Raw genomic sequence first — 26,701 nt, forward strand, 5'->3', positions numbered from 1 at the left:
TTACCTGGAGAGAGTTTCGGGGGTCAACGCCCCCGCGGCCCGGTCTGTGACCAGGCCTCCTGGTGGATCAGCCCCTGATCAACCAGGCTGTTGCTGCTGGCTGCACGCAAACCAACGTACGAGCCACAGCCCGGCTGATCAGGAACTGACTTTAGGTGCTTGTCCAGTGCCAGCTTGAAGACTGCCAGGGGTCTGTTGGTAATCCCCCTTATGTGTGCTGGGAGGCAGTTGAACAGTCTCGGGCCCCTGACACTTATTGTATGGTCTCTTAACGTGCTAGTGACACCCCTGCTTTTCATTGGGGGGATGGTGCATCGTCTGCCAAGTCTTTTGCTTTCGTAGTGAGTGATTTTCGTGTGCAAGTTCGGTACTAGTCCCTCTAGGATTTTCCAGGTGTATATAATCATGTATCTCTCCCTCCTGTATATATTACATCTGCATTCTTTTTGTCTTCAAGTGCATTTAGGACAGACAGGTCCGACCTGTTCTAAACCCATGTTGCCCTGGGTTGTGTAACTGATGGGTTTCTAGATGGGTGGTGATCTTGCTTCTTAGGACCCTTTCAAAGATTTTTATGATATGGGATGTTAGTGCTATTGGTCTGTAGTTCTTTGCTGTTGCTTTACTGCCCCCTTTGTGGAGTGGGGCTATGTCTGTTGTTTTTAGTAACTGAGGGACGACCCCCGTGTCCATGCTCCCTCTCCATAGGATGGAAAAGGCTCGTGATAGGGGCTTCTTGCAGTTCTTGATGAACACAGAGTTCCATGAGTCTGGCCCTGGGGCAGAGTGCATGGGCATGTCATTTATCGCCTGTTCGAAGTCATTTGGCGTCAGGATAACATCGGATAGGCTTGTGTTAATCAAATTTTGTGGCTCTCTCATAAAAAATTCATTTTGATCTTCGACTCTCAGTCTGGTTAGCGGCTTGCTAAAAACTGAGTCATATTGGGACTTGAGTAGCTCACTCATTTCCTTGCTGTCATCTGTGTAGGACCCATCTTGTTTAAGTAGGGGCCCAATACTGGACGTTGTTCTCGATTTTGATTTGGCATAGGAGAAGAAATACTTTGGGTTTCTTTCGATTTCATTTATGGCTTTTAGTTCTTCCCGCGATTCCTGACTCCTAAAGGATTCTTTTAGCTTAAGTTCGATGCTTGCTATTTCTCTGACCAGTGTCTCCCTGCGCATTTCAGATATATTGACCTCTTTTAGCCGCTCTGTTATTCTTTTCCGTCGCCTGTAAAGGGAGCGCCTGTCTCTTTCTATTTTACATCTACTCCTCCTTTTTCTTAGAGGAATAAGCCTTGTGCATACATCGAGTGCCACCGAGTTAATCTGTTCTAGGCATAAGTTTGGGTCTGTGTTGCTTAGTATATCTTCCCAGCTTATATCGGTTAGGACTTGGTTTACTTGGTCCCACTTTATGTTTTTGTTATTGAAGTTGAATTTGGTGAATGCTCCCTCGTGACTAGTCTCATTTTGTCGGTCTGGGGCTCCACGCATACATGTCTGAACCTCAATTATGTTGTGATCTGAGTATATTGTTTTTGATATGGTGACATTTCTTATCAGATCATCATTGTTAGTGAAGATGAGGTCTAGTGTATTCTCCAGTCTAGTAGGCTCTATTATTTGCTGGTTTAAATTGAATTTTGTGCAGAGATTTAAAAGCTCGTGTGAGTGTGAGTTTTCATCAGAGCTGCCTCCTGGTGTTATTACTGCAACAATATTATTTGCTATATTCCTCCATTTTAGGTGCCTTAAGTTGAAATCCCCCAGGAGCAAGATGTTGGGTGCAGGAGCTGGAAGATTTTCCAGACAGTGGTCAATTTTTAACAGCTGTTCCTGGAATTGCTGGGATGTTGCATCCGGAGGCTTGTAGACTACCACAATGACTAGGTTTTGGTTCTCGACCTTTACTGCTAAAACTTCCACTACGTCATTTGAGGCATTAAGCAGTTCTGTGCAAACAAGTGACTCTGCAATGTACAGGCCATCCCCCCCCCCCCCCCCTTTTGCCTGTTCACTCTGTCACATCTGTATAGGTTGTAACCTGGGATCCATATTTCGTTGTCCAAGTGATCCTTTATGTGGGTCTCAGTGAAAGCCGCGAACATTGCCTTTGCCTCTGCAAGCAGTCCACGGATGAAAGGTATTTTGTTGTTTGTTGCTGGCTTTAGACCCTGTATATTTGCAAAGAAGAATGTTATCGGACTGGTGGTATTGTTGGTACTGGGGGGGGATTTTTTTTCCGGCATTAGTATCTGTATCTGTTGGTTTGGAGTGGAGGCCATCGACTGTGGTTCCACTCCAGGAATGACTGGATTTGGTGTACGATTTCTGCCATTTCCTGCCAGTTTTTTTTCCTTCCTGGCACTAAAAAACCTCTCCCTCTTGAGTGGCTGTGGCTACCCAGGTTTTCCCATGGCCTGGATGTTTTGTATCTTTTTGTCCCCTTTAGATGGTATGCCTGGCAATTTAAGTTATAGCACAGTCTTTCCTGTACTGAAGAGGTACACATTTCAGGGTGAAAAAGCTTACAGGAAGGGAGTTTGCATTTTCCTGTTGTCATATGGGCATGGCATTTTCTAGGGTGGTCATAGTTGCATGTCCCATCTGTTTTTCCAGATTTCCCATGCCAGCAGATACCAAGTGCATAGTATGTGCACAGGCTTGGTTTCCGTTTGCCTTGGGTTTCTGTGACTGTATTCCCTGTTGGTGCATGTTTCCCTGTCTTATTCCTATCCTCCCTAGCACCAACAATGGAGCTCCCACCAGTTGTTTTTGGTAATTTATCCTCACTATTGCTATTGGAGTCCTCTTGTTTGCTATTTCCTGCGGTATTTCTAGTTTGCAATATTGGTTTTATCTTATCTTTGACTACACTTGTTTCCCTACTATGGCTCCTGTCCCCTATGAGGTCATTTATATGTATTCCTTCCTGCGTATAATTCCCGACTACCTGGACAAAATCTCCAGCTTCACCATTACTGTCTCCCAGGACAGTATCTCCAGCTTCACCATTTCTGTCTCCCAGGACAGCACCTCCAGCTTCACCATTACTGTCTCCCAGGACAGCACTATCAGCCCCACATTTACTGACTACCAGGACATCACCTCCAGCCTTACAGTTTGTGACTACATGGCCAGTATCAAGGGCAGTACCATTCAGCCCAGACTTTTTATGTTCCCATCTGTTGTAGAAAGCTTCCAGGTTTTCTATGAAAGCAGCTTTGATGTTATCCTCTTTTAATACCCTTGTGATTTTAGTCCACAGATTTTCCTCATTTGGGCATACCCAAAAACACTTCTCTGTTTTAATACTGCTTGTAGCTAGTTCTGGGATATCTGCACAAGGAGCGTGACACCAATTTCCACAAAAATGACAATTTATCCATGTGGAAGCCCGTTTGTTTGACTGACCACAGACTACACACAGCTTCATAATGATTTGAATGGTTGATTTACTGCAATTCTACTAGCAACCTCTTGAATATTATATTAATAACCTTAAATGAAGCTCTAGCTATTTGTATTTCTGTTTCTAACTCTTTTTGTATATTGGACAGCTTACCGTCACGTTCCTGATTTTTAATGTTTGTGTTTATAAGGGCGCCTACAAACCCATCCGTTTACAGTCTGCTTTATTGTCCAACGAAACTGTTTGAAACCAGTCCCGGGTTCGGACCAGTCAAGGGTTCGGACCAGTCAAGGGTTCAAGGGTTCGGACCAGTCGATCTGCTCTGATCAGTGGGTCACTTATTTAAAACATACTGGTCGGTGATTTGAGCTAACACATGAAGGATCTACTGGAAATTATCTACCCGAGTAATATGTGATTTGACTGATACAAAAGTATAACTTGCGTGTTGAAGAGCCGGTGATATCTGGCAGCTCCTACAATGACGTACGGTCGACCTCTTTGTTTATCAATCGCTGTATCTGGCTTTTCTATTTTTGTTTTTCCGTCTCCACCACAATAAATGCTATATTATCACTATAGTTGACTGGTGCAAATTTTGGAGGAAGGACGCTTTTTCTGTAGTAATAATTGCTTCTCGTTGTGTATATTGCGACCGCTGGTAACTACAGGTTATATGAAATTCACAGTAACGTCTCGTATTTCAAGAAAAAGAAACTAATGAAAGTCACTCCACTCCACTAAGTACCATTATAATACTGGTTAGTTGCTACTACAACACTGTATTCTGCTATTCACTGGTATCACTAGATTATATGCGAGTACACTAGCAAGCCAGGAAGATTATTAAAAACAGCTGACCTGTGGTAAGTTTCTGGCGACTTCTGGCACCTGCCTCTATAGGCTTATCACTTCATTTACAAATTCACCTGTTTTCAAATGGCACTTTAGCCTTTATCATCAATATACTAGGGAGCCACTGTAGTATACACTATACACTATGTATACTCAATGTTATCAGAGAGACTTTCTTTCCTCTGACACGAAAAGTTCAATTATTATTTTTTTTTCCACACGGGACACAGGCCTATGATTCCCCTCTGGCAGTAAACTCTGCTAGGTAGTGCACACTAATTCTCCTTTTTTGACTCAGTATATAATGTTTTCCGCCCAAGATTGGTTCCAGGCGCTAGAGGGATGTATCGTATAGGATTGATGACACCAATTAAAGTTCTAGCACGTAAGAGCGACCGTGAAAACACGAGATAACCCGGAGCACAACGAGACACGCTGACATTTCATGAAGACTTAATAATTATTATTATTATTATTATCATCATTAGCAGCAGCAGCAGTAGTCAGTCAATAAACTAATGTGCAGTACAGTACAAACACTCACACACACACACACACACACACACACACACACACACAACACACACACACACACACACACACACACACACACACACACACACACACACACACACACACACACACATACACACACACAGGCCTAGTGTCGAATCGACATGTTCCTAGGACAAAATGGTAACTAACACACACACACATACATACATATTATATATACCTATGGAAAATAAAATATTATCACTGTACAATGCATTTCGCGACTGCTCATAGTAGCTGTAGTAGTAATAGTGGTAGTAAATGTATTATATTTTAAAAATAAAGCACTAATGTTTCAATTTTACTGAGTGGAGTTGAGTTCTTCTTTGGAAGCGAGTGAGACCAACGAGTATTGTTGCCGGCAGCTTTGACTTGAACCCATACCAGCGTCACAGCTTCTGGCTTTGTATCGTCTTAGGCTTCTTCTTCACCCTGGGTACCTACGGTGTCAACCAGAGCCAGACACAACGCTACTTCAGCACGGGATCTATCAAACAGGCACAATGGTAGGTACTTACTGTGATTTTCTGTTTGTAATACATACAAGATCAGAGCTATGCTCCTGGTGTCTCATCTTTATATTGCCTCCTGGATATTATTCCTGCATTCAACTAATAATTGAGTAATTTTATTTTAGTACTTCTTATGAATTACTTCAGTTTCAGTTTACAGTCGTCACTTGTGATAGAGATGTTAAGACGCCACAAAAGTGGCGTCATCACATCTTATATTTTTTTATTATTTTATATTCAAGAACATAATTTACAAGTGAGAATAATTGTATCGGGTGTGCTTGTGTTGGAATAATTAGGTATCCCTGAAAAAGGACCTTTAAGAGGTTGCTTGATTTTTTTTTTTTGGGGGGGGATGATCTTCCCCCAGTCTAGCATATAACTCGAGAACGCCTCATTCCCTTGCCTTCAGATGTTCCCACTTATATACGGTAACGAGACCCAAATTCTTGGAACAACTAGCATGGTCACGTGTCCTATGACCGAAGTTACTGAACCCATTCCCAGGGCGGAATTCAATAGTGTAGGAGCAGATTTCACCATTTTAAGCGTAGTGTGAAATTTTTATTCCTATTAAACCACGTTAAATCAGTTTCAGTTTACCTCTTCCGAACGGCTTCAGTACTGAATGACTGGTGTATCCTAGAGCAAGGAGTACATATCAAGTTTCGTTTGCGTGACGCAAACAGTAAAAATAAAAAACTTGGAATCGCTGGACTCCATGCTGTAACTGAAGAATGACCCATCTTATCGGCTTCAAATTTCCACCACTGTTGCTAGTGTACTCATCTCTCACACTGAGGTCCGTGGTTTGATCCCCGGTACGGGTGGAAACATTAGGACGTGTTTCCTTAAGTTAGACACCTGCTGTCCCAGTTTACCTATCAATAAAATAGGTACCTGGGTGTTAGTCGACTGGTGTGGGTCGCATTCTGGGGGCAAAATTGACCTAAATTGCCCGAAATGCTCTGCATAACATTGGGCTTTCTCTACAGATGTCATTGAGGTCAGCTAGGTTTGTTTACGTTGTACATGTAGAAATAAAGATTATTATTAAGTAGTAATATTAATTTTTTTTTTCAATAACTAAAGACTGTTTCTTTTGATTGCTTTCAAAATATTATTGTTAGGTAAGACACATATGCAACAGTTAGGTATCTTTATTATGAAACGTTTCGCCTACACAGTAGGCTTCTTCAGTCAAGTACAGAAAAGTTGATAGAAGCAGAAGATACTTGAAAACGATGTAATCAGTCCATCACCCTTAAAGTTTTGAGGTGGTCAGTCCCTCAGTCTGGAGAAGAGCATTGTTCCATAGTATGAAACAATGCTCTTCTCCAGACTGAGGGACTGACCACCTCAAAACTTTAAGGGTGATGGACTGATTACATCGTTTTCAAGTATCTTCTGCTTCTATCAACTTTTCTGTACTTGACTGAAGAAGCCTACTGTGTAGGCGAAACGTTTCATAATAAAGATACCTAACTGTTGCGTATGTGTCTTACCTAACAACCTGTCGGTATTTTATACCATTTTAATGTTCAAAATATTATTGATGAAACATTGTACAGGAAGGATGAGTTTAATTTTAGTAGGTGCTATTTAGAAATATTACTGTATTATTGTATTTTCAAGTTGAACAAGGGCAGACTTTCCTATTTTTGGGAACATTCTCAGCAACATTTTCGTTTACTTTCTCGCAAATTTTTTTCTGTAACTTATGAACACCTTATTCGATCAGGTTTAAATTTTCAACACGTGTGTAATGTATCTTAATCCAGATTCACGTGTCTGCATACGTTGAGTAACCTATGCACAATGCTACATAAATCATTCCCAAATTTTGTTTCTATAAGGTAGGTAGAGACGAGCTCCTCTGATCGCCTTCAAAACTGCAACACTCGTGTATCCTTCTTGGTAATGGTTTATATATTTAATGGAGTGTGTTGATGTGATTTTGTTATTTTTAATCTCGAAAGGATGTAGTATTATTTTACATAATTGCATTATTTTGCCTTTATGCTGTTGAGCTCTTGATCCAGTGAACTGAACTGATCTTCTCATCACTTGATAGAATTTGAATGCCTTCCTTTCCACAGGTGCTATATGACCCTTACGAATTTCGTACTTTCCTGGTTAAAACATAACACTTGTTAACGGCATCAATCTTCAACGACTGACGCATCTTCTGATCAGCTTTAAACTTTTGGTGCCGTATTTTCTTCAGAGGAAACAATCTCTTGATGTTAGGTTGTGTGCTAATTTTATAAATCAAATTAATTTGTGAAATAATTGGAGAATATCTCCTCTGATCAGAAATACATACGTTTCCATATGCAACTGATCTTGCAAGAAATTCCTAACTACATGCACGAATGAAGGAGGACTAAATCGCTTGGCGGTGTAGAGTCCTCTGGTCCCTCACCCTCAGGACACCACGTGCAGTGAAGGATTTATTTTGGTCTTCGGGTGTCCGTCTGCTCAAGACCCCACAGATCGACTAAAACCCACGTTTCCCAAACCATACCACGGGCGGGATTGAACCCGCGGTCAGAGAGTCTCAAAACTCCAGACCGTCGCGTTAGCCACTGGACCAGCTAGCCACAATAAGATTCGTCCAACTAGGTATATTTCTACACCATAGGAAGGTTAGCATAGGCACCACTGTGACCACAAATGCAAGTTTTTACAGACGAATCTCCAGCTAGCGTGGCCGTGACAAACTCTAGCTCAAGTCCTCTCAATGCCGTCAACATGACTAAGCTAACCTTCCTATGGTGTAGAAATATACCTAGTTGGGCGAATCTTATAGTAGCTAGCTGGTCCAGTGGCTAACGCAACGGTCTGGAGTTTTGAGACTCTCTGGCCGCGGGTTCAATCCCGCCTGTGGTATGGCTTGTTTGCAATCGTGCCATTACGGTTTCGTGAGCCACGTTTCCCCATAATATCATTGGCCAACTAATGCTGAGAGTGCGCCTGGGGTGCGCCTGGGAAGAGACAAATTTCCACGGTACTTCGGAAAGCCTCTATGATTTTGCATTCCACAGGCAAGTATATGAAGACACGCGGGTGCTCCGAGCTGCTTCACACCAGCTGCTGGCTGCTGGCGTCTCTGTCACTCCCGCCTCCGTTCGAGCATGGGGTTATCATTTCTCCTTAGCTAATATAACCTAATATTCACCTATATTAAAAGCCTAAGCCTACCTATGTAAAGGTCCTAAGGCTACAATATTAACATCTAAGGTTACTTCTCAAATTCTAATATTAGTAACTAACTGTGTAAACCTATCTAAACCTTCCTTGATGCGTGATGTGTCTCTTAACATAATGATAAATGGATCACCTATCACAAAACTCACAGAAGGAAAATTCCTAGGAATCCACCTTGATAATAGACTCAAATTTCAAACACATATACAACAAATTTCCAAAAAAATTTCCAAGACCGTAGGCATACTATCGAAGATACGGTACTATGTTCCACAGTCAGCCCTCCTGGCCCTATATCACTCACTTATTTACCCCTATCTCACCTATGGAATTTGTGCATGGGGCTCAACAACAATAAACCATCTCAGACCATTAATTACCCAACAAAAGGCTGTAGTCAGAATGATAACAAATTCCCACTACAGGCAGCACACTCCACCAATATTCAAAACTCTAAACCTACTCACAATACAAAACATCCATACTTATTACTGCACCTTCAACATACATAGAACACTTAACTCTGACATAAACCTTCCCCTCAAACATCTCCTTACCAACCTCAACAGAACACATGACTATAACACAAGGCACAGATCACTCTTTGATGTTCCTCGTGTCCATCTCACGCTATGCAAAAACTCAATGCACATAAAAGGCCCTAAAATCTGGAATTCATTACCTGTGAATATAAAAGAAACACTGTCTGTTTATAAATTCAAGTCTCTTCTCAAAAATCACTTACTCACCCACAACTAAATAAATACTGAATAATTGTATCTCATAAATTATATCTTATATATGTCTCATTATTGTATCTCATAAATGTCAACCTGTGACCCAATCAAACTTTGTTACAATTTAACTTCATTACCTAACATAATACTCCATTCTAGTGATTACACAGCAACACAGTAATGACCATATGACCTGTCTTTGTAATACTCATTTGTATTAAATTGTTAACTGTTTTACAATAATTTTTATACCACTGAATATATCATTGCTTAGTTAATCTTAAGTTAATTTTAAGCTGCCCATAATGCTCTGCATCAAAGGGCTTTGGCATGTTACACTTTAAAAATTGTATTCCTTGTACTTCTCTGTATCATGTTCAAATTAAATAAATAAATAAATAAATAAATACTGATTGTACAGCAATGCATGCAACCATATGACCTGTTTTTGTAATACTCATTTGTGCTTAATTGTTATCTGTTTACAATAATGTTTTACCACTGAATACTTCATTGCTTAGTTAATCTTAAGTTAATTTTAAGCCTGCCCGTAATGCTATGCATTCAAGTGGCTTTGGCATGCTGCATTTAACTGTATTCTTTTGTACTTCTCTGTATCATGTTCAAATTAATAAATAAATAAATTAATATGTACAGTCCCTACCTCCTTGTGTGTGTGTGTGTGTGTGTGTGTAGATGTTAAGGGCTCATACTGCTTATTTACTGTTTACTCTGTGGAAGTTAATTGGTCTCCCAGTAAGTTTCCACATATACACTAAGGTTACATGGAACTTAGCTTCTTAATAAAAAGTTTGGACTGATTTTGGCCCATGTAGATTCCAATTTGCTTTTTTGTGAAAAATTGAAATACTGCTTCTCGTGAGATAGTTTCTGAGTGTCACATCTGATTAACTTCAGCCCTTCCATGCTGATTCCTTGATAACGCAACATCTGAGCGGCTTCAGGCGGCTTAATGTCTTTGTGTATTTTAAGATAGTGGTGTCTTCGATAACCGTCAGAAATCTAAATTAGATGTCCTAATTTACTATTTTTATTGAAGAAATCTGGATATTACTTAGCCGCATTATGAACTTGTTCTACCGTGAACTGAGGCGCAGGGGACTGAGGTTATGGAATACGGAGATATCTTTTTTAGGATCGCGTAGAAACCATAATACTTCTAGTTTTACAGATCTATTTCAGACCTCTTTTCTATTAAACTTGATATACCATGTGCTTCTGTTAGTGGTTCCTATAGTTATTGATGTGGTTGTGTCTTACACAGGGTATTATACTATGCTGCTATGGGAATGGTGTTCCTGCGAGCATTGATCCACCTTTCCGGGCTAGTTATGTACGCTCACTTCAAGGACTGCGACCCTATCACCGCCTCAGGCACAATCTCAGACCCATCTATCGTGGTCATAGCGTATGTCCTAAGAGTTCTTACAGAGATCCCTGGTCTGTCAGGCCTCTTCGTAGCAGCCATCTATGCCGCCGTCCTCAGGTATGCCTCAAAACTCAAGTTTCTTATAACTTAGCAGATGAAACAGATGGTAATGTCTAATACCATATTCCAGCTACTTTTGCTGTACAGCCATTTGTAAGAGGGTGTCAGCTAAGAACTGTTATTGGTAAAAGCGTTTTAGTTCACTAAACAAAGCTTTTTATGATCCATTTAATTATTTATATATCTATTTTTTTTAAATCTAGCTTCTAGAAATAATCCTTCATGAATCAAACGGATCACAATAAAACAGTTGATGTTGATAAACTGTATGAAATATTCACAGATAACTAAAGGGTCAAATTTAGTCCTGCTGCCAAAGAACTGGTTTGTTTATTTTTATCGACGAGTCTTGAAATCTTATACTGGGCTCTTCCCAGTCTTTCTTATAGTACTTCGTGATCATTTCCCTTCCTTAAGTTTTAGCACCTGATTAGTTACTGTCACTTTCCTTCCGTCATTGCTTTAGTTGATAATCAAATGGTATACAATACCGACAGGTTGGTAGATAAGACACATAGGCAACATTTAGGCAACTTTATTCCGAAATGTTTCGCCTACACAGTAGGCTTCTTCAGTCGAGTACAGAAAGTAGGCAAGAGCAGTAGAGATGGGAAGACGATGTAATCAGTCCATCACCCTTGAAGTAGATTTTGAGTTCTGTTCCAAAATCTGGAACTTTAGAACAGAACTTCTCCAGGCTGAGGGACTGACAACCTACTGTGTGTCTTACCTACCAACCTGTCGGTATTATATACCATTTTGATATTCACTCTGTCAGACACTGCAACACAATGGCATCTTGGTACAGAAGAGAAAACACCTTGGACAACTTTTTCAAGTGAGAATTGTTTGATCTGAGAGGGACGTGACCTCTCAGTGGCTACATTCTCACTACTACTACTCTGCACCTCTCCTTCCGACAGTATTTAAGTCTCAACACTGTCGCTTGATCTTCAGATAGTTCCAGACTTTGGAACAGAACTTCTCCAGGCTGAGGGACTGACAACCTCAAATCTACGACTTCAAGGGTGATGGACTGATTACATCGTCTTCACATCTCTACTGCTCCTGCCTACTTTCTGTACTCGACTGAAGAAGCCTACTGTGTAGGCGAAACGTTTCGGAATAAAGTTGCCTAACTGTTGCCTATGTGTCTTACCTACCAGATTTCATCTGTTTATTTGTATTAACTGTAGAAAACTTGAATATGTCTGTGCCAACACAAGAGTAAAGATATTCCTCGTTTTAACACAATCTTCAATTACATTTTGATGTATTCAAACTAAGAATATGTAAACGAAGTCGGAGATGAAACTGGCCAAAAAAATTCTTGCATGATATTATTAACAAATGTTCCTTAAGTTTATCTCAGGAAAAACTTGATAGGCCACAGGAAGCAAAGCTTATATATAATTTAATAAATAAACAAATACTTGTAAACAATATTTACTTATTAATTTGTTCTTGGATGTGTATATATATACAGTATATATATATATATATATATATATATATATATATATATATATATATATATATATATATATATATATGTATATATATATATATATATATGTCTTGCCGAATAGGCAGAACTTGCGATCTCGGCTTAAATAGCAACGCTCATCTTGCCATATAGGACAAGTGAAAATTTGTGTATGCAATAATTTCGTCAAAATCATTCTGAACCTAACTAAAAAAATATATTTCACTGTGTTTTTTTAGTATTAAATTACTGTAAACAAATCTAAAATATATTTAGTTGGGTTAGGCTAAAATAAATTGTTTTTGTTATAATAAGGTTAGGTAAGTTTTCTAAGATTCTTCTGGTGCAAAATTAAAAATTTTTACATTAACATTAATGAAAAAAATATATCTTTAAACGTATAAAAGAAAATTTCAGCAAGGACTTAATTTTGTACCCTCTTTGTACTGTCTTTGTACCCTCTCTTTCAGTATTGTCCTTCCTTCTTGTGTTCTGTCGCAATCGAGGTACACTCTCCGGTACTCCGGTACTCCGGTACTCCGGTACTCTGGTTTGTCCTTCAGTTGTGCTTTCTCCTGCAGGATCCTGGTTCGAGCTGATTATGCCTTGAAAATTACTATGTGTGTGTGTGTGTGCATGCGCTCTGATGTGGGTGTGTGACCTTGTGTGGACGTGTCAGTGGTTCATTGCTTTTAATTTGTTTATGATTGTAACCATGTATAGGAGTGTAGATGGTTCATTACCTTTGTAAATTGCCATGACTGTGACCAGATCTACCTAGAGTTCATTTCACTGGTCTGCATTTGGAATTTTTTTAATTTCTATTTTTATTCATGGTTGCCATCTTACATATTCTTGGGCTGCTGATTGTAAATATCTAAACTATTTTGCTCTATCATGTAAGGATTTTGAATAAAATACAAATTAATGATAAAAAATGTGAATTTTTAATCAATTGTCAATTTATTAAAATTAGGCAAGCAATCATGGAAAAGCACATCTGCTTTGTATGACATCCCCATGTGTTCAATAAGGCCAGAAATTTTGAACAGAAAACTAAAGATTCCTCTTTTGTCAAAGAAATGAGTGAATTCCGCTTCACGATGACGGTACCAAGCAAATGTTGCTCCAGGAGCCAAGTAACTGTACACTTTCTTTTGGAAAGTTAAGGTCTCTCACCAAGTCATTGAGCTCAACTTGGTTGAAGGGTTTGGGATCGTCATTTGTTGGTGGTTCATAGTCTACGTCCATCTCCTTAGAATCAATGGTATCAGACTGATGAAATTTGCCATGTCTCAGGTGGCACAGGTGCAGGAATATCTTCAGAGTGAGGAACAGGCCTTATTGCTGAAGGAATATTTGGGTATATTATGCGATCTTTAGAACTTCTTGTTGAATCCAGCTACTTTAGTCATACAAAAGTAGTAGTCATTATGATGGTTCATCTCCTCCCGCCATACCATTGGTACCATCGGTACTCCAAAGGATACGTCAGTTTTTCAATGGAGCGCATTTGGAACTTGCTGATGCAACTCTTGCAACCTTTGTGTAGTGCAAATGGTTTGCCATGGTCAAAATTAGCAAAGTAGCAGCGCTTCAATAAAGGAGTAAGTAATGTTGTTCCGGGAATCTGAAGGTGTGAATTGCCCGCAGACATAACAAAATATGTCTGGTGAATTTCTGCAGCCTCTAGACATTAATAATCTGAAAAAAAAAGAAAAATATATTAGATTTAACATTGAAGTCAATATAAGGTAAACATTTTAATTGATAATATACCACTTTCTCATTTACTTGTGTTATACGAAAAGATAAAAGTAACATTTCCGTATAACTTGACAACCTGTTGTGATAGAGATGAATAAAAAGCACAATGAATCACTATTTTCCATATATATACCAAAAAAGATGCCATAGTCAATAAAAAAAAATCATGCAGACCAGTGTTATTTTTGTAATTTGTTCAGATATCAAAACTTTGAGGCCCAGTCCCTGGACCCATTATGTACCTCTGTAATCTTTTGACTACCGCCCACAGTTACTTAGTTTAATATCTTTATTATGCCCCCCCCCATACCCAACGTGTGGGCGGTAGTCAAAAGATTACAGAGGTACATTTCTCTGTCGTCCATAAATGCTCTCAACTCATTAAGTATAAATTGTGGAATGCTCGTGTCGGAAGCCAGACACAGGTATGGTAAGATTGTGGACAGTGGAGTCAAAGTGCACATGCTGTGGATTCCATCTCACATTGGTCTTCAGATGCATGATAGAACTGGTGAATTGGCTAAGATGTATGCTTTCAAAGAGGGAGTAGATTACAATCTTGGATTGTCAATTAGCAGTTTGAGAACAATTATACGAAAAGAACTTTATTGACTTAAGACTTAGGAAGATTGACATAAGTCAGTCCATCTATCATTATTCCATCATGCAGGAGGAGCCACATGTCTAGATGCATCCAACAAGATAAGCAGACTCTTGGATGTCACTACTGCCCAGCTCCGGCTGGGTTACAAGTATCTATGGCAGGTTAAATCACCACCACCAGATGTAGACCAAACGAAATGTAAACTTTGCCAGGTGAACTATTGTCACACCCTACATCATTATGTACTGGAGTGCGATAAAATTAATGAATTTAGAGACAACTCACTAAGAAATGTTCAAGAAATGGCAAAATATTATGGATATGGGGTGCATAATTAAGATATTAAACTAACTTCGTCTCCTCTCCGTGCAGGCGCAGATTTTCCAAGTGTCAAATCAACACCATTTTTATGCTCATTTACATCAATCAAAATTATACATTACGATTTCCCGAAATTTAGGAAAAAAAAATCCACATGATAGCTCTCGGCCACAAGACAAGAAAGTTTAGGTTAAACCCCGTGTGAGGTGAGCTGGGAAGATGGGACAGGTGAAGAATAGCGTTGGAGAGGAGTGTCCACAGTCGTTGAGAAAGTGCCAGGTTAAAGAGCCGGAACCAACAACCAACTTGAAGCAATATTACTGAGGTATTGTTCTCGACTAGGCTCAGATCAGCTTCCTCTGTGAAAGTAACGCCACGTCTCCCAGTCTTAAAACTCGACTTTATTATTATTATTATAATCAAGGGTAAGCGCTAAACCCGTAGGATTATACAGCGCCTGGGGGGGAGGATGTGGAAGGCATTCAGGCTTAATTCGGGGAACTGGAACACAGATCCAATTCCCTAAATCAAGAGCCCCTCACCAACATCAAGGAACCTTCCCTGAGGGGAAAACTCGACTTTAAATAATATTTGTGCTCACTAGTTTAATGAGAATCTGTTTCGTTTAGGGAAAACTAAAATTAAATAACACTGAACATGACTACTATACAATTAATGTGTAGTGTAAGCTTAAACAAATTCTAATAATTTTTTAATCAACCGATTAGGACGTAAATATAATCTAACATTGAAAAGCATTAAGTAGATGAATTATTCTAAATAAAAATAACAGGAATAACTGTATCTCTAGTGAAATACGATGGAATAATGATTATTAATTATTTTGTCAATATTTTTCACATGACCATAATTACTACAAACAGCTTACTTAACATGAAGGTCCATTCATATATTTTTTTTTTTTTTAGATATATAAAGATCACAAATAGGACAGATATCAAGTTGACTGGTACATTCCCCTCTTTAAGTCTTGAGAAAAAGTCATAACTTATTAACTTAGGCAGTATTACTATGTGTGATGAATTCTGGAGCTTCTGTTCTTAACCATTATGGCTCATCATATACTGAAACAACAAAGGTCACTTGCACCAATTATAAATCCTTTTTCAGGGAGCCTCAGCCGGTTTTGTTGTATCAATCATTATCAACATCTGCATCGTCACTGGTCAGCTCATGGAACCTAAGGCGAAGTTCCTGAGATTGTCCCGAGACGGGTGTCCTCCAGGCATCAACACTACGATGTCTGTGCCTCTTAACTTCACAGCTCTTCCTTCAACCGTTTTTTCTACAGCTGCTGTTTCTTCAACAGCTATTTCTTCAACAACTGTTTCTTCAACAGATGTTTCTTCAACAGCTGTTCCTCCAACCGCTAAGTTAGTTACCTCGTTATTTTAGATTACTAAATTAATATAGTAAATTAAACTTTCCGCAGTTGCATCTTTTAGCACATTAAGAACAATTAAAATAGAAAACAGTTATTTTTGAAAGATTTAAGCGCAGTTATTAGTTTTAATATTTCTCTGTAATGTTACTATTACGATCACAACACTTCTGCCCTCTACCTGTCAGAATCATCAGTGTTGAAATTAGCAGATTGTTGAAAATGAAGATTGTATATTAGTTGTTTTGGGGAAATAGTTGGGAATGACCATGTTAAAAGAATATGTTTAGTGCTTGAACTTGTGTCACTTGCGTTGCAGGATCCATCCTCTGTATGGCCTCTCCTACTGCCTCAACTCGCTGTGGGGGACACTCTTCTGTATAGTGGTGGCTGTCATTGTCACCATTGTCACAGGTAAGGTCGTCATATGTATGGTGATTCACTGCATGCATATACCAACTACACTAACTACCAAACGCTATAGGAGTAGAGGGAATATAAATGTATAAATTCAAAGATTATGTGGATTAAAATATGGGTCGGATGCGAAAAGTGCGTCATAATAAATGTATGCACATGTAGAAGGTTTACCTGGAAAGGGTTTCGGGGGTCAACGACCCCGCGGCTCGGTCTGAGACCAGGCCTCATGGTGGATCAGGGTCTGATCAACCAGGCTGTTACTTCTGGCCGCACGCAAACTGAGGTACGAACCACAGCCCAGCTGGTCAGGTACTGATTTTAGGTGCCTGTCCAGTGCCTTCTTGAAGACAGCCAGGGGTCTATTGGTAATCCCCCTTATGTATGCTGGGAGGCAGTTGAACAGTCTTGGGCCCCGGACACTTATTGTGTTGTCTCTCAATGTACTCGTGGCGCCCCTGCTTTTCATCGGGGGAATGTTGCATCTCCTGCCGAGTCTTTTGCTTTCATAGGGAGTGATTTTCATGTGCAGGTTTGGTACCAATCCCTCCAGGACCTTCCAAGTGTATATTATCATGTATTTCTCGCCTGCGTTAGAGAGAATGCAGATCAAGAACCACACCTAAAGCCAATAATAACCCAACAAAAAGCTGCAGTAAGAATAATCACTAAATCCCCTCCCTGGCAAACACACCCCCCACTCTTCATAGATCTAAACTTACTCCCTGTTCAGTACATCCACACTTACTACTGTGCAATCTACATCTACAGGACCTTAAACTCCAATATCAACCTTGACCTAAAATGCTTTCTTGATAGTTGTGACAGAACCCACAGGCATAACACCAGACACAAACATCTCTACGACATTCCCCGTGTCCGACTAAACCTTTACAAAAATTCAATGTATGTCAAAGGCCCTAAAATCTGGAACACCCTACCTGAGAACTCTAGAACTGCAGACACATTCATCACCTTCAAAACTACCATTAGAAAACATCTTATCTCCCTGATACACCCTGTCAACTAACTACACGAATACCACCTGGTGGTTCACACTTACACTCACTCACCCATTTGACCATAAACAGAAATATTAATCTCAATCTTAAAATAATGAATCCTATGTAATAAATACTCCAATACTGAAACTATGTACTGTGCCAAAACAAAAGCATTCACATTGCTAAACTCATAAACTAGTATTTAGCCACTTAGCCATAATACCAACTTACCTCATAATTTGTAATATTTTAAAATTAAGATTTAAACTAAGTCTGCCCGAAATGCCTAGCCATGCTAGGCGTTCTAGTGGTACACTCTGTAATCATTATTTTACTACATGTAAACCACACAATAACCAAATTCTGTAAACTCAGCATTGTAATCCTTATAGAGAATAAACTTTGAATTTGAATTGAATTTGAATAGTGGTCCAGTAGCTAAGACAGGCAGGAGCGACCTGCTCTAAACCCGAGTTGCCCTGGGTTGTGTAACTGATGGGTATCTAGGTGGTTGGCGATCTTACTTCTTAGAACCCTCTCAAATATTTTTATGATATGGGATGCTAGTGCTATCGGTCTGTAGTTCTTTGCAATTGCTTTACTGCCACCTTTGTGGAGTGGGGCTATGTTTGTTGTTTTTAGTGTGTGTGGGATGACCCCTGTGTCCATGCTCCTTCTCCATAGAATGCTGAAGGCACGCAATAGGGGCTTCTTGCAATTCTTGATGAACAGAGTTCCACGAGTCTGGGCCTGGGCAGAGTGCATGGGCATGTCATTTATTGCCTTTTCAGAGTCTTGTGGAGTCTGGATAATATCCGAGATTTTTGAGATGACCAAATTTTGGGTTTCCTTCATAAAGAATTTATTTAGATTGTCGACCCTTAGCCTGGGCAGGGCTCGCTGAACACCGAGTTGTATTGGTACTTTAATATTTCACTTATTTCTTGGCTGTCATCTGTGTATGTCCCATCCCGCCTAGGCAGGGGCCCAATACTGGATTTTTCCCCCTTTAGAGTTGGCATAAGAGAAGAAGTATTTTTTTTTTCTATTTCCTTTATGGCTTTTAGTTCTTCCTGTGATTCTTGTCTCCTGTAAGATTCCTTCAGCTTAAGTTCGATATTTTCAATTTCATTGACTAGTGCCTCCCTTCGTATTTCAGATATATTGGCCCCACTCAGGAGCTCTGTGACTCTTCGCCTTCGTCTGTATAGGGAGCGTCTCTTTCTAGTTTACATCTACTCTTTCTTTTTCTTAATGGAATGTGTCTTGAGCAGATCTCAAGAACCACAGAATTAATTTTTTACAAGCAGATATCGTGTTGTTTAGGATATCTTCGCAGCTTGTTTCATTTAGGACATGGTTTACTTGATCCCATTGTATGTTTTTGTTATTGAAATTGAATTTCATGAAGAGACCTTCATGACTGCTCACATTTTGCTTGTCCTGAGCCCTATGCATACATGTGTGTACCTCTATTTTGTTGTGATCTGAGTGTATTTTCTTTGATACAGTTATATTACGTATCAGATCATCATTGTTAGTGAAGGTGAGGTCCAGCGTATTTTCTAGTCTTGTAGGCTCTACTATTTGCTGGTTTAAGGTTAATTTGGTACAGAGATTTAATAGTTCGTGTCTGTGTGAATTTTCATCTGAGTTGCCTCCCTGGGTGATCTCTGCTAAAACATCTGTGAATGCTGCAAACATTGCATTTGACTCTGTGAGCAGTCCCTTGATGTAAGGAATTTTGTTGTTTTTTGACGGTTTTAGACCCTGTATGTTTGCAAAGAGAAATGTCGTATTGGTGGAATTTAGAGGGGTTTTATTTGCTGGCTCTAATATCTGTTGTTCTGGGGAAGAGGCCAATGTCCGTGCCTCTGCAACAGAAGTGTTTTCAGGTGGTGTAGGATTATTGTCATTTCTTGCCAGTTTTTTTCCCTTTTGGCCCTAAAAAACCTCTGTCCCTGGAGAGGTTGTGGTTCCTCTCTTAAGAGGAGGATAAGTATACAAGATAGGATTTGATAAGTATACAAGATATGATGTAGGGCGTAATGACCGTAGTTTGTTGGACTACATATTGGTAGATAAAAGATTGTTGAGTAGACTTCAGGATGTACATGTTTATAGAGGGGCCACAGATATATCAGATCATTTTTTTAGTTGTAGCTACAATGAGAATAAAAGGTAGATGGGATACAAGGAAAATAGAAGCAGCAAATAAGAGAGAGGTGAAGGTTTATAAACTTAAGGAGGAGGCAGTTAAAGTAAGATATAGGCGACTATTGGAGGATAGATGGGCTAGTGAGAATGTAGGCAATGGGGTAGATGTATAGGGTAGGTTTAAAAATGTAGTGTTAGTGTTCAGCAGAAGCTTGTGGTTACAGGAGAGTGGATGCGGGAGGGAAGTTAGTTTAATATGTTTATTATGCACCCCATACCCATCCTGTGGGCGGTAGTCAAAAGATTACAGAGGTACATAATTGGTCCAGGGACTGGACTCCAAAGTTTTGATAGCTGAGCAAGTTAGAGGTAATGAACTCACAATTTACAAAGGTAATGAACTCACAATTTACAAAGGTAATGAACTCACAATTTACAAAGGTAATGAACTCACAATTTACAAAGGTAATGAACTCCAGGTAAGTCTGGTCACAATCTTTTCTCTTTAGTCACTCGCTTTGTACTTTGTATATATGTAACAATGTGGCAACAGGTGCCCACTAGGCTGTGTGTGTGTGTGTGTGTGTGTGTGTGTGTGTGTGTGTGTGTGTGTGTGTGTGTGCGTGTGTGCGTGCGTGTGTGTGGGTGTGTGTGAGGGTGTGTGTGCGGGTGTGTGTGAGGGTGTGTGTGTGTGTGTGCGTGTGTGTGTGTGTGTGTGTGTGTGCGTGTGTGGGTGTGTGTGTGTGTGTGTGTGTGTGCGTGTGTGGGTGTGTGTGTGCGTGTGTGGGTGTGTGGGTGTGTGTGTGTGTGTATGTGTGTGTGGGTGTGTGTGAGGGTGTGTGTGTGGGTGTGTGTGAGGGTGTGTGTGTGTGGGTGTTGGTGTGTGTGTGTGTGGGTGTGTGTGTGTGGGTGTGCGTCCTTGTGTGTATGCATATATTTGTACGCTCGTGTGCACATGTCCGTGCGTGCGCCCTCGTGTGTGTATGTGCGCGCGCGCGCTAGTGTGGGTGTATGATCCACTTAATATTTGTATTTATAACTCATTACAATTGTGACCAGGTGTGGACGTATCAGTGGTTCATTACTTTGTAATTTGTTCATGACTGTAACCATGTATAGGAGTGAAGCTGATTCATTACCTCTGTAACTTGCCATGATTAGTGACCAGATCTACCTGGAGTTCATTACCTTTGTAACTAGTTCAGCTGTCATAACTTTGGGGTCCAGTCACTGGACCCATTATGTACCTTTGTAATCTTTTGACTACCGCCCACAGGATGGGTATGGGGTGCATAAAGATATTAAACTAAAGTGTGTGTGTGTGTGTGTGTGTGTGTGTGTGTGTGTGTGTGTGTGTGTGTGTGTGTGTGTGTGTGTGTGTGTGTGTGTGTGTGTGTGTGTGTGTGTGTGTGTGTGGTGTGTGACTCAACAATCAATATTTGCACCAATAACTCATTACAGTTGTGACCGGGTGTGGAAGTGTGAATTGCTCATTACTCTATAATTTGTTCATGATTGTAGCCAAAGTATAAACGTAAGTAACCATTCTACAGAATTCATTACCTTTGTAACTTGTGAGCTCATTACCTTTGTACCTAGTTCAGCTATCAAAACTTTGGGGGCCCAGTCCCTGGACCCATTACGTACCTCTGTAATCTGCGGGAGGGAAGAAGAGCAATTGGTGGAATGATAATGTATCGAGAATGGTAAGGGAGGAAAAGTTAGCATATGAGAGATTTTTACAAAGTAGTAGTGATGCAAGGAGGGAGGAGAATATATAGAGAAAAAGAGGTTAAGAGACTGATGAAGCAATGTAAAAAGAGAGTGGGTGAAATATTATCAATAAATTTTGTTGAAAATAAGAAAAAGTTTTGGAGTGATATTAATAAGCTGAGGAAGCCTAGGGAACGAGTGGATATGGTAGTTAAAAATAGGAAAGGAGAGTTACTAAATAGAGAGTTAGAGACATCGGGAAGATACCGGGAGTATGCGGGGAGAGGGTTCCGGAATCCCAGCAATTTAGGTGCCTTATTGTACTTATGTGTGCCATAAAAGTACTTTGTATATTCGCTAGGTCAGTAATTTTGCCTGCCTTGAAGGGGGAAGTTAGGGTACAGCAGTATTCTAGCCTAGAGAGAATAAGTGATTTGAAGAGAATCATCATGGGCTTGGTGTCCCTAGTTTTGAAGATTCTCATTAAACATCCTATCATTTTCCTAGTAGATGTGGTAGATACATTGTTGTGGTCTTGGAAGGTGAGATCCTCTGACATTATAACTTCCAGGCCATTCACATTACTTTTTCGCTCTATTGCATAGTTAGAATTTGTCGTATACCCTAATACAGTTTTAATTTCTTCAAGTTTTCCACATCTGAGTAGTTGAAATATCTCTTCATTGAACTTCATATTGTTTTGAGTGGCCCATTTGAAGATTTGGTTGATGTCCGCTCGGAGACTTGTGGTGTCTTCGATGGGGGACACTGTCATGTCAATTCGGGTGTCATCGGCAAAGGAAGACACGGAGCTATGGCTTACATCTCTGTCTATGTCAGATATGAGGATGAGGAATAGAATGGGAGCGAGTCCTGTTCCTTGTGGAACAGACCTTTTCATTGTAGCTGTCTCAGACTTTACTCTGTTTACTGTTACTCATTGTATTCTATTTCTCAGGAAGTTATAGATCCATCTACCAATTTTTCCTGTTATTCCTTTATCATGCATTTTGTGCGCTATTACACCATGGTCACACTTGTCGAAGGCTTTTGCAAAGTCTGTGTTTACTACATCTGAATTTTGTTTATCCTCTACAGCATCCAGGACCTTGTCATAGTGGTCCAGTAGCTGGGACAGGCAGGAGCGACCTGCTCTAAACCCATGTTGCCCTGGGTTGTGTAATTGATGGGTATCTAGGTGGTTGGTGATCTTGCTTCTTAGAACCATTTCTAAGATTTTTATGATATGGGATGCTAGTGCTATCGGTCTGTAGTTCTTTGCATTTGCTTTACTGCCACCTTTGTAGAGTGGGGCTGTGTCTGTTGTTTTTAGTGAGTGGGATGACCCATGTGCCCACGCTACCTCTCCTTAGAATGCTGAAAGCACGTGACAGGGACTTCTTGCAGTTCTTAATGAACACGGAGTTCGTCAGAGTGCATGGGCATGTCATTTATTGCCTTTTCAAAGTCTTGTTGTGTTAGGATATTATCAGATTTTTGAGATGACCAAATTTTGGGTCTCGTTCATAAAGAATTCATGTGGATTGTCGGCCCTTAGTCTGGGAAATGGCTCGCTGAACACTGAGTCGTATTGGTACTTTAGTATCTCACTCATTTCTTGGTTATCTATGTCCCATTTCGCCTAAGCAGGGGTCTAATACTGGATGTTTTACCTTCAGATTTGGCATAAGAGAAGAAGTATTTTTTTTTTTCAATTTCCTTTATGGCTTTTAGTTCTTCCTGAGATTCTTGTCTCCTGTAAGATTCCTTAAGCTTAAGTTCGATATTTACTATTTCTCTGACCAGTGTCTCCCTTTGTATTTCAGATATGTTGTCCCCTCTCAGCAGCTCTGTGATTCTTGGCATTCGCCTGTATAGGGAGCATCTCTCTCTTTCTAGTTTACATCTTCTCTTTCTTTTTCTTAATGGAATGTGCCTTGAGCTGACTTCAGGTGCCACAAAGTTAATTCTTTTTCGCCAGAGGTTCGGATCCATGTTGTTTAGCATAATTTCCCAGCTTGTTTCATTTAGGACATGGTTGACTTGTTCCCATTGTATGTTTTTGTTATTGAAGTTGAATTTTGTGAAGACACCCTCATGACTGATCACATTTTGCTGGTCAGGAGCCCTGTGCATACATGTCTGTACCTCTATTATGTTGTGATCTGAGTGTATTGTCTTTGATACGGTTATATTACGTATCAGATCGCCGTTGTTAGTGAAGATGAGGTCCAGCGTATTTTCTAGTCTTGTAGGCTCTGATATTTGCTAGTTTAAGGTGAATTTGGTGTAGAGATTTAGTAGCTCGTGTGTGTGTGTGTACTCACCTAATTGTACTCACCTAATTGTGCAGGGATCGAGTCCAAGTGTGTCGTGTGTGTGTGTGTGTGTGTACTCACCTAATTGTACTCACCTAATTGTGGTTGCAGGGGTCGAGACTCAGCTCCTGGCCCCGCCTCTTCACTGATCGCTACTGGGTCCTCTCTCTCTCTGCTTCCTGAGCTTTGTCATACCTCTTCTTAAAACTATGTATGGTTCCTGCCTCCACTACTTCACTTGCTAGGCTATTCCACTTCCTGACAACTCTATGACTGAAGAAATACTTCCTAACGTCCCTGTGACTCGTCTGAGTCTTCAGCTTCCAGTTGTGACCCCTTGTCCCTGTGTCCCCTCTCTGGAACATCCTATCTCTGTCCACCTTGTCTATTCCCCGCAGTATCTTGTATGTCGTTATCATGTCTCCCCTGACCCTTCTGTCCTCCAGTGTCGTCAGTCCGATTTCCCTTAACCTTTCCTCGTACGACATTCCCCTGAGCTCTGGGACTAGCCTTGTTGCAAACCTTTGTACTTTCTCTAACTTCTTGACGTGCTTGACCAGGTGTGGGTTCCAGACTGGTGCTGCATACTCCAGTATGGGCCTAACATACACAGTGTACAGTGTCTTGAACGATTCCTTATTAAGGTATCGGAACGCTATTCTCAGGTTTGCCAGGCGCCCGTATGCTGCAGCAGTTATTTGGTTGATGTGTGCCTCCGGTGATGTGCTCGGTGTTATGGTCACCCCAAGGTCTTTCTCCCTGAGTGAGGTCTGTAGTCTTTGTCCACCTAGCCTATACTCTGTCTGCGGTCTTCTTTGCCCCTCCCCAATCTTCATGACTTTGCATTTGGCTGGATTGAATTCGAGAAGCCAGTTACTGGACCACATGTCCAGCCTGTCCAGGTCTCTTTGCAGTCCTGCCTCATCCTCGTCCGATTTAATTCTTCTCATCAACTTCACGTCATCTGCGAACAGGGACACTTCAGAGTCTATTCCTTCCATCATGTCGTTCACATATATCAAAAATAGCACTGGTCCTAGAACTGACCCCTGTGGGACCCCGCTCGTAACAGGCGCCCACTGTGATACCTCTTCACGTACCATGACTCGTTGCTGCCTCCCTGTCAGGTATTCCCTTATCCATTGCAGTGCCCTCCCTTTTACATGCGCCTGATCCTCCAGCTTCTGCACTAATCTCTTGTGGGGAACTGTGTCAAAGGCCTTCCTGCAGTCTAGGAAAACGCAATCTACCCACCCCTCTCTCTCGTGTCTTACTTCTGTTACCTTGTCATAAAACTCCAGGAGGTTTGTGATACAAGATTTGCCTTCCATGAACCCATGCTGGTTTTCATTTATAATCTTGTTCCTTTCCAGGTGTTCGACCACTCTCCTCCTGATAATCTTCTCCATGACTTTGCACACAATACATGTCAGAGACACAGGTCTGTAGTTTAGTGCCTCGTTTCTGTTTCCTTTCTTAAATATGGGGACTACATTAGCTGTCTTCCATTTCTCAGGTAGTTGCCCAGTTTCAAGGGATGTGTTGAAGATTGTGGTTAGAGGCACGCACAGCATCTCTGCTCCTTCTCTAAGGACCCATGGGGAGATGTTGTCCGGTCCCATCGCCTTTGAGGTGTCAAGGTCACTTAAGAGCTTCTTCACCTCCTCCTCAGTTGTTCGTATGTCATCCAACACTTGTTGGTATATTCCCTCTTGATGTTCCCTTCTGTGCTGTCTTCCCACAGCCCTTCCTGTCTCTACTGTAAAAACTTCCTTAAATCTCCTGTTCAGCTCCTCACATACCTCCTGATCATTTCTTGTGAGTTCTCCACCTTCTGTCCTTAATCTGATCACCTGGTCTTTGACTGTTGTCTTCCTCCTGATGTGGCTATACAACAGTTTCGGGTCAGTCTTGATTCTCGATGCTATGTCATTTTCATACTGTCGCTGGGCCTCCCTCCTTACCTGTGCATACTCATTCCTGGCTCTGCGACTGATCTCCCTATTTTCGTGTGTTCTCTGCCTTCTGTACTTTTTCCATTCTCTATTGCACTTTGTTTTTGCCTCCTTACACCGTCGGGTAAACCAGGGGCTCGTTCTGGTCTTCCCGTTGTTACTGTTGCCCTTGGGAATAAACCTTTCCACTGCCTCCTTGCATTTTGTTGTTACATATTCCATCATTTCATTTACTGGCTTTCCTGCCAGTTCTCTGTCCCACTGGACCTCCCGCAGGAAGTTCTTCAACCCTATGTAGTCCCCTCTTTTATAGTCAGGCTTTTCCCATTCAACTCCTGTTATTCTCTCCACTTGCAGCTCTACTATGTATTCAAAGCACAGAACCACGTGGTCGCTAGCTCCTAGGGGACTCTCATACTTGATGTCCTCAATGTCTGAGCTGCCCAGGGTGAACACAAGGTCCAATCTTGCTGGTTCATCCTCCCCTCTCACTCTGGTAGTGTCCTTAACATGTTGGTGCATGAGGTTTTCCAGCACCACGTCCAACATCCTGGCTCTCCATGTTTCGGGACCCCCATGTGGCTCCAGGTTTTCCCAGTCAATCTCCCTGTGGTTGAAATCCCCCATAACCAGCAACTTTGCTCTGCTGGAGTGAGCTCTTCTTGCCACCTCAGCAAGTGTGTCCACCATTGCTCTGTTGCTCTCTTCATATTCCTCTCTTGGCCTCCTGCAGTTCTGTGGTGGATTATACATCACT

General features: G+C 40.8%; 1 protein-coding gene across 1 annotated transcript in view; it reads left to right on the forward strand.

Moving 5' to 3' along the window:
* Positions 1 to 5,196: 5,196 nt before the first annotated feature.
* The window catches only part of LOC128686373 (sodium-coupled monocarboxylate transporter 2), a gene marked incomplete at its 5' end in the record, with an annotated part of 35,228 nt that continues 13,723 nt past the window's right edge, over positions 5,197 to 26,701 (forward strand). Inside the window, 5 exon segments of the mRNA XM_070081329.1 lie at positions 5,197 to 5,337; positions 10,576 to 10,815; positions 11,298 to 11,388; positions 16,110 to 16,372; positions 16,700 to 16,794. Of these exon segments, the coding sequence (XP_069937430.1) occupies positions 5,197 to 5,337; positions 10,576 to 10,815; positions 11,298 to 11,388; positions 16,110 to 16,372; positions 16,700 to 16,794 (830 nt within the window).

The sequence above is a fragment of the Cherax quadricarinatus genome, unplaced genomic scaffold (genome assembly GCF_038502225.1).
Source record: "Cherax quadricarinatus isolate ZL_2023a unplaced genomic scaffold, ASM3850222v1 Contig2358, whole genome shotgun sequence".
Classification (NCBI taxonomy): Eukaryota; Metazoa; Arthropoda; class Malacostraca; order Decapoda; family Parastacidae; genus Cherax; species Cherax quadricarinatus.